This window comes from Empidonax traillii, unplaced genomic scaffold (genome assembly GCF_003031625.1).
Source record: "Empidonax traillii isolate 1590-97213 ecotype Southwest subspecies unplaced genomic scaffold, ASM303162v1 scaffold444:size1099390, whole genome shotgun sequence".
Taxonomy (NCBI): Eukaryota; Metazoa; Chordata; class Aves; order Passeriformes; family Tyrannidae; genus Empidonax; species Empidonax traillii.
In genome coordinates this window covers 342330-351269 of record NW_020955637.1, presented here as the reverse complement: position 1 = coordinate 351269, position 8940 = coordinate 342330, and the positions used below count along the sequence as shown (strand labels likewise).

Below are 8940 nucleotides of genomic sequence, written 5' to 3'. Positions count from 1 at the left end.
GTTAGAAAACCCAAGCAGAGCTTTCTCTTCCCAGAATGTCCCAATCCTGAGGGTGTGTCCAGCCCGTGCTGGAATCACTTGACTAAAATCTTGCTGACTCATTGCAGAGACACAGCGAGGACCCTGCAGCTCCATGGGAAGGAGGAGATTGATTTCCAGAAAAGCCCTGCAACTCCTCAGGCCTTGGGAGATTTTCCTTTTAACAAACCTTTTACCAAACTTTAGGGTTGGCTTATGAAAGCAGTGTGGAAACAGGAAAGGGATGGATGGGGTGGTTGGGATTTTATTTGTATTTCTGGTTTTCATGCTCTGCTTAGGCCAGTGTGGTGTGTGAATTCCTGGCTCGTGGGTGCTGCCACATGGGCTGCTGCTCCACAAGTCTGGAAAAAAAACAAAACCCCAAGAATTTTGCTGTATGATTTTAAGTTCTAGGCTGAAATCTTGGCCTAAAAGCAGCTGCCTTAGAATTCCAGCAGCTTTGCTGCTTCTCCAGAAGTTCCTGTGGAGTTTCTTAACTGCTGTAAGTTGGTGTTGCTGGGAAGTAATTGGAGTTACATGACCTGGTGATGGGAAAGTGCCCAATCCTCTGGTCTAGGTCTGCAGAGCCGTGGCAAAAACAGGGTAAGGACGCTAAAGCAGAGCCCCAAAGTGCAAAATCCATCCTATTTTCTTGTTTATATCCCCAAAAACTATTTTAATCACCAGCTTCTTTAAGAACTGTTGAACTTCTCGGCTCTGATTTCATGCTTTGGATGAGGAGAAATGTTCCACCAGCACAAAAGAAAACCCCAGGAGGATGTGGGGTGCTGCTGCCCTGAATTTATTGTGGTGTGCTGAGAGAAAAAGCTTTAATCAGGAAATCAGGTTGAATAATCTGTGTGTGTAAAACCCTGGAGTCTGTGGGGTTGGCATCACCCAACCTAAATACCTGCAGGGAAAACTGTCCTGTGAAACCCTGGGATCATTGTTATTGCTGGTTACAGATCCAGGATAATGCAAACCACCACAAATCCCAGAGAACAGCCATCCCAGCACCTTTTTTCCTCAGGAATGGGGTGGGTGTTCTTGGTAAGGATTTAATCTATCCTGGCAGAAACCTGGCAAATGGGGAGAAAAAAGGGGAATTTGAGACAGTTTGGCACAATCTCAGGGAGGAGTGTGGGATGGGAGTGGATCTACTGGGAACCCAAGTGGAGAATTTGGTGGCAAAGGACAAAGCCAGGACTTTGTGGTGGTCAGGATGGGAACAGGACAGGGCAGGAACTAAGAAGAGCTGTTTGATGGGTGTCCTGCCCATCCCAAATTCAGGGGATGGGAATCCATCCATCTGGAGCCTTCCTGGCTCTGCAGGTCTGTTCTGGTTTGAGCTCGCAGAGAAGGTGGAAACCTGGGGTGCAAGAGCAGCACAGTGAAAGAAAACCCAGCCTCGCCCCTGAGTGATGGCATTTGGTTTATTGGAGAGGTTGAGTTGAAAACCAGCACGATTCCATCCCGAAAAATGACCCCCAAAAAAATCAGTAGGCAAAGATTTCTTCGTGGCAGATGAAGGCTTTCCTGGCGATTTTTTTTCCCCCCAATATATTAACTTTGTTTACAAACTCTACGTTACAGGTAATCAGTGACAAGGAATCAACCTGGGTGTGTTCAGCTGTGTAGGTGTGGAGTAGCAAAGGCTTCAGGTAGAACTCTCTAGAACTCGAGTCTTGCAGTTTGAGAAGGGACAGGAGTTAATTTTGGCACAGAACAGAGTAGTGAAAGCATCCCAATCACTGCCCGGGGTGGGAGAGCGGTCCCAGCTCCAGCTCTGGCAGCACAGGGATGTGCTCCCTGGATGCAGGAATGGTGTGGATCTCCCTCAGGAGCTGGTCCCCCTTTCCTCTGAAAGCCCAGCAGCTGATCCCGAGCCCAGCCCGGATCCCTCCTCCAGCCCGTGGTTCTGGGAGGCACAGAAGTGTTTCTCTCTCAGAGGGTGCCCCGGGAGCCACGTGAGGCGCATGTGGCAGGAGATCATCTCCTGCAGAAGGGATGGAGAAACACCTCTGTTACAGGGAAATACTGATTTGATGCTTATTTTAGCACCTTTGCACTGCCCAGCTCCTGGGGAAGGCAGGGGTCATGCCCCCGTTTCTTACCTGTGTTGGCATTTCATGGAGCAGGACGGTGTAATCAAACTCAATGAAATCATCTTTCCTCATCTGGGTATGGAAACAAAAAAAAGGATTATCAGGAAGACAAGTTTGTATGGTTGGAGTTTGGTTTCTGCTTTGATTTACTTGACTGTACTGAGCTTGCTCAGGGACTGTGGTTGCTGACTGGAGTGAGGTGGGTTTTGATCATGGAAGGACAGGGAATTATGAGCAATTCCTGCATGGAATTCTCGAAGGCAATGACTGCTGTGTGGCTCTGCAGCCCCACTCTGCCATGAAACCAGGCTGGCTCAGGTGCCAATTAATTGGATTTAACCCTCTGATGAATTTGATGAATTTGCCTGTTCATCTCTCCTTCAGAGAAATCTTGTGCTGATTGGAGCAAAAACTGGGTCCTGCCTGTGGATCCCAGGGACACAGAGCTCTGGGAGCTGCTGTTTGATATGCTGGGGGGGGCAGATCTGCTCCCCAAGCTAGGTATCTGTGCCAGGTCTGAGCCTGATGATGCCTGAGCCTGGCAAAGGGTCAGGGGGTGTGGGAGGGACTTGGTGAGGGGCTGATGAACTGCAGGACCTGCAGATGCCAGTCATGCAACAAGGAAAGCCGAATTTTGTCCAAATGGGTAAAGTTTTCCCACCAACAGCTGGACAAAGTGCCTGTCCAGAGGTGGAAATGCTGGTGGAGGGGAGGCCCTGGGGTTTGGGGGATCCCACCCACTAGAGCAGCGAGAGCTGGGGGGTTCTGCTCCCTGCCCCACTCACCCATTGCTTCACCGACTTCACTTGTGCCAGGAAGTATCCCAGGTCCTCTGTGGATTTCTCCCACATGATGGAGCTGCTGCCAGCGACAGCCAGAGCCCAGGCTGGCTCCAGGGCAGGCTCAATGTTGCCATAGCTGTCTGCAGGGCACACAGAAATACACACACTGTTCACTCTGGCTGCTCAGCTGGGAAATGATCATCCAGACAGCACTTGGGCCTGGGCTGAGACTCTTCCCCCTGAGCTGTCCCAGGGAAAAGGGAGGAGCACGATGCTAAACCTGCATCCCAGGAAAGCAGGGAAGTGTGGCAGGACTGCCGTGGCCCAAAGGCAACACTCACAGGGTCCCACAGTGGGGTGAGAACCCCACAGTCCAGGATGATGGAAGCCCTTACCTAGCTGGGAGGGAAAGACAGAATTTTTCCAGGATGGAAAAGTTCTGCCAGTCATGCCCAGTGAATTTCCAGCTGCGGCTGGGGAGGTTGTGGCTTTGGGCTCTTGTTATTCCTGAAGGACGTTCTGCATTAACTTGGATTGAAAATGGTGCCTTTAAACCCCAACCACCTTCCCGAGGTGGTGCTGATGCCAGTGTTCAATGCAAGGGGGGTTTGTTCTCCCAGAGGACCCCTGGAAGGGGGAATGTTTTGGCAGCCCTGTGGTTTAAGGGGGCTGCTGTCAATAATGTGCAAGTGTTTGCTTGTGTCTTTGTGAGACAAAGTGAAACGCAGCTGATTGTCTGCAGGAACATACCTGGAATATTGCTCCCAGTTATTGGTTTGGTTTGCTGCCTAATTCTTTGGTAGAATCTGTTGTCCTCTTCCTGGATTTCCTTCTGGTCTTTGGTGTTGGAGCACTTGATGCTGACAACAGGAGGAGTCTTTTTCCTTGGATACAACACGGTGGCCAGGCAGTTCCCAGCGTTTTCCTGTCAAGGGAGAATTTCAAACTCTTACCTTTGGTCAAGATTTTAGTTACCAGCAACTCATTCTTTGGATGAAGCTGGTCAAGGGTCAGGATATAATTTTTCTTCAGAAGGATATAATTTTTTTCCCCCCCAAGAAAAATAAATGTTTTAAAACCTCGAGGCCGGAGGGACTTCGTGGAAGGTTTTGATTAATGCACCAAGTCATCTTGGAAATATGTTTGAGAGTTTTAAGAAATAACATTGATTGATAACAGGGACGTTCACTGGATGACACTTCAGCCTTGAAACAGAAATAATCTAATGCTTCAGATGGAGTCCTGAAAACAGTTTGAGTTCCACAAACGGTGTGTGAGGGAAGAGGGCAGTGACATTGCTGGTGACAAGTGTGACAGGGACAGTGGAGGGGGTTAGAATTGGGGAGAACATGCAGCTGTCAGCTCATGATCCCCTCTTTGGGGTGTGGGCAGTGGGATAATAAGCACAGTGTGTGACTTGAAATCCTGCAGGACTGAGGGCTGATGATCTCTCAGGTGCTCAGACAGGCAGGGCGGAGCACAAAGGTCTTTCCACTGGGAAAAATCCATTTACTGAGCTGGTAAATGGCCCTGTTTTGGAGCTGCTGAAGTTCCACCTCGTGCCCACGGTCAGGGGGAACACAGAGGACCCCAAACTCACCCCAGTCCTGTAATCTTCTGTGCTGAACTGCAGGTAATACTTGTGCCCCAGGTCTGGGATGTTCTGCAAGAGAAAAGGTTCAGCCAACCGTGGAAAGCACCTGAAAAGTCTTAGAAATGAACATCTCTGAAAAGTGGAATTTTCTTGGATTTGGGGGTTTTTAACTTGAGGATTTCAGTTAACAAATGAGCCTTTCAGAGTGGGATCTTCTGTCTCAGCTCCAGGCAGGCTGGAGCAGAAACTGCCTTTTGATGTTGGCCACGAAAAACACTCATTTCCCTGGGATTACCTCACCCAGTTGTGCAAGAGCAGAGCCCAGTAACAAGTCTTTGCATTATCTGCTCTTTATTTCGTGGTCAGTCTTTTATTTTCCTGCCAACTTGCAGACTGAGTTCAGAAATATCTCTGTTTGAGGATGTGCCATGAGCACAGCAAAATGGGAAGAACTGACTTCCTGGAGTGCCAAAGAATCAGTAATTAAATGAAATCATAAGAAAGAAGGGTCTAATCTGTCACAGGAACCACTGCAGTTAAGTCTAAGTTTCTAATTATTGTAGAGCAACCCTAGAGCTGTTTTTGCAGTGGTTTATAACATTCCTAATTTGATCAAATTTAGGTATTTTTAAGCCCAGTGAGCCAGGCCTGTTCCCTTTGGGCCATCAGTGCACATGAGAGAACCTGAAAGGGTCAGGACTTGAAAATATAAGAAATAATATATAATATAATAATAATATATAATATTTATAAATATTATAAATTTAGCAACAACTCCACCACAGCACAAGAACAGGTACTGCTGCTGCTTCTGCACTGCTCCTGCCTAGACAGCTTTCCATGATGCTCCACAGTTAAAATACAGATTCAGGCTTGGGGGGCTTCTTTGAGCCCCCCAGGGAGAAGGGAGAAGGAAAACATCACTTGCCTTCCCATATTATTTCCCACCCTCATCTGTAAACCCTCCCAGAGTGCGAGTTCCTCCGAGCTTCGGGGATATCTGAGAGCAGCCAAAGATAAAAGTGTCCAGAAGAGAAGAAAACAAGTGAGTAATTCATTTTTCCATTGAATATCTGGGTCACAAGATTGGTTTATTTCCGGGCTGGGAATCCTTGCAGCTTTTCCTGATGGATTTTTTTTTTTTTCTTGGACAAATTTAAGCAAATGTTTGCAGTTTAGCCACGAGATCACCTGGCTTTACCTTTACCCTTCACCTCCTCCTAGGTTCTTATTTCCAGGACAGCTTGGGATGGGAAATGCTACATCAGTGCTTGGAAAGCTTCCCTCCTGACTTCTGGGATCTTCAGCTGGCATAAACTAATACTTTTCTTATCTAAAGTGTATTTTAAAGTGCAGCTGCTTCAGCAATTCCATGAGCTGCTGTTTCCTGGAGGACCCTCACTCAAGAAAACAGAAGGCACAAAACAAAAAGCAACCAGCAAGGCAGGCATTATTCCACGTTTGGCATCTCTCTGCTGTTTGCTGGCAGGACAGAAAAGCCCTGAAGTCTCATTTTACCTGAACATGAAAGATCCTTTCCAGACTGGGGACTGTCTCCAGCCCTGTTTCCAATTACCAGTTTCACCAGCTCGTGGGCTAATAGTGTCAGGATTGAACTGCAGTGCTCATTATTGAATTCCAGGATAAAACCATCCTGCTTTTATGAGATCCACTGATATAGTAACCAATAGGAAATTTGCCCTGCTTAAAAAAAATTATTAAACCCCAGACAAACCAAAAAACCCCCTGAACCCCAACATTTCTGTCTCCTGCCTTCCTCTAATCCAGCACATTCCTTCCAGGAAATTCTTGTCGTTTTTTTTCCAGTGGAGGACAGGAAAGAAGGAAGTGACCACGTTCAGCACTTTTTCTCCTCTTGTTTTCACAGAGTGTGCAAAGAAAAAGGGGAATTAAACTGCGGAGAGTGGTTCCAGCGAGCTCCTCGTCCAGAGCTGGGAGGAAGTAAGGAGGAATTTCACTTCTCTACAACAAACCAACTATTCTCTTTCCTACATTAGGAGGCAGGTGGCTGAGAGTGGGGGGAAAAATCCCTTTCCCTCCCCACGACCCAAATATTCAGCTGGGGAGGGGATCTGCACCAACCCCTTCCTGCTGATAGTCCCTTTCCCAGGGAATGGCAGCGCTGCCAGCTTGTTCTTCAGCCAGGCACAAGTATTTATATATGGAAATATATCCATATATCCACATGCAAACTGCCCAGGAGATACAGAAGGAGCATTTTTCTGTTTGGAAAGAAGTATAAAACAGCACAGGAGGTTCCTGTCAGGAATGTCCCACGAGCACGTCCATGCTCAGCACCTAATAAGTTATATTTAGTGGCATATTTGGGAATGATGATAACACAGAGTTACCTAAAGGGCAGGATCCCAGATGAATCTACAGCAGGATTCCCAGGCAGGGCTAACACTTGTCTTTCAGCCTTGCACTACACCAAAGTCTGAATTTTCACGCAGAATTTTGTGTTTTGTCAGATTTAACTGGAAATTCTTTTGACCTGTTAAATACTGTGTACAAGCCAGGCTTCAAATTGTTTTGGAACCATTGCCAAGTGGGATTTACGGGAGAGACTGAGGATCAAGCTGGGTGTTGTAATGACTGCAACGGCACATCCTAAACTTTTTAGGCTGGCTCAGAACTTCTTTCTTGAAAGGGAAGATCTGACACTCCCAGTTTTAGGAGAGGGGGGTCTGGACTGCACACGCCGTGCAGATGCTGGAGGACAAGTGTTGTAAGGTCTCCAGAGCCATGGAAAGGATCCAGTGGAATCCAGTGCCCTCTGGAATCCAAGCCAAGCAGCTTCAGGGAGCTGCCCAGCAGCAGGACCCGAGGGCTGGCTTTAAATCTCATCCCCTCGGCTCTCCAGGAAGGCACTGCTTTCCTTCCAGGATCTACAGCCCGGGACAAACATTCCCCAGAAGTTTCTGCCTGATTTCTTGCCTTCCGAAACTGATGGAGCTGTAAAACAAACCCCCCAAAGCTGGAGGAGGAGAAGCTGCAGAGCACAGTGCTCATCCTTTGGGGAGCAGAGTGTGGGTACCCCGACACCACCTCGAGCATCCCTGACAGGATCCAGGATGGGAAGGATCTGCCCCCGCAGCTGCTCCTCTCGGGGACTCCTGCCCCTTCCTGTCACCTCAGTTTGCCGTGATTTTTGGAAGATAGAGCTGCGTTTTCCGATGGGAACTGCATCGCCTTTGGATGAAGCTCTCGGTCTGAGGAAGGGGCGGTGGGACAGCACCCCCCGACGGGACCCGGCTGTCCCTGGGGAAGGGATGGTGGGACAGCCGTCCTGGAGGGGGCCCAGGTGTCCCGGAGGAAGGGGAGTTGGGACAGTGGTCCCTGAGGTGATCCAGGTGCCCTGAGCCACCCGAGGAAGGGGCAGTGGGACAGCGGACCCCGAGAAGGGCGGGAGGGCACCCTCAGGTTATGCATAATAACAATTAACATAATAATTACTGCTAATCGCAGCTATATACAACAACAACACTATAACAATTGCTGTTCCGTCTCTCCAAGCCCCCGCACCGCCCCCGCTCCCCCCGTACCTTCACGGTGGCCTTGCGGAGCTGCCCCAGCGCCCAGAGCCGCCCGGGCGAGCCCTTCTGGAAGTTGCGGTACTGCAGGGCCACCCTCGCCGCTGCCACCGCGGCCCGACGGCTCCCGGGCCTCAGCTGATCGGCGGGGATGGCAGCGGGAAGGAGGAGGAGGAGGAGGAGGAGGTGGAGGAAGGCGGGCGGGCCGGGCACGGTGCGGAGCCCCGGCATGGTGCGGGAGGCTCTGGGGCGGCCCCGCCGAGCTCCGGCACAAATAGCGGGGCAGAGTCCTGGCCCCGGGCTACTCCCCTTCCCTCAGCCCTCCCACCTGCCGCGGGGACCGGGACAGGGAAGGGGAGGGTGCGGAGGAACCAGGGGGGCCGAGGGGGAGCGGGGAGCCAGAATTTCAGGGTTGTCCAAAGGGGACCAGAGTTTCTAAGGGGAGATGGAGGGGGACTTGAGAGAGGATTATCTGGGGGCAGCCAGGGGGGATGGAGGGGTGCCAGGACTTGAGGGGGGGACCGGGGAGATGAAGGGCTTGAGGGGTGAGAGTGGGACATAAAGAGGGGGTGAGGATTCTGAGAGAAGGACCCCTCAGCCAAGAGCAACATCTGTGCGAGGAGAGCAACATCTGCTGCTCCCAGACAGATGTGCCGTCACAACGGCACAGGTCAGAACAAACGCAGGGAATTACATGGAAAAAACCACACTCAGCCCCTTCTCAGCATTACAACAACTCAGCACTTCCCAAAATTACTTCAGAAGGCTCCTTTCAGAACCCAGGCGTGCTTTCCCCGGGACACAGCTGAAATATTCCGAAAGCTGTGCACGAGAAGCAGAGGGAAGCATTCCTCCCTGAAATAAATCTCACTGAGTGAAGGTTTTTG

The 8940-nt window shown here is 50.0% G+C and overlaps 1 protein-coding gene across 1 annotated transcript; it reads right to left on the bottom strand.

The window, feature by feature from the left end:
* Positions 1-1429: 1429 nt before the first annotated feature.
* LOC114062927 (ovocalyxin-32-like) lies at positions 1430-8299 on the bottom strand. The gene is made up of 6 exons (XM_027894871.1): positions 8066-8299; positions 4506-4568; positions 3656-3830; positions 2909-3045; positions 2133-2195; positions 1430-2014 (listed from the first exon to the last, which is right to left on the bottom strand). The coding sequence occupies exons 1-6, from the start codon at positions 8282-8284 to the stop codon at positions 1856-1858; spliced, it is 816 nt and encodes a 271-aa protein (XP_027750672.1). The 5' UTR covers positions 8285-8299; the 3' UTR covers positions 1430-1855.
* Positions 8300-8940: the final 641 nt, after the last annotated feature.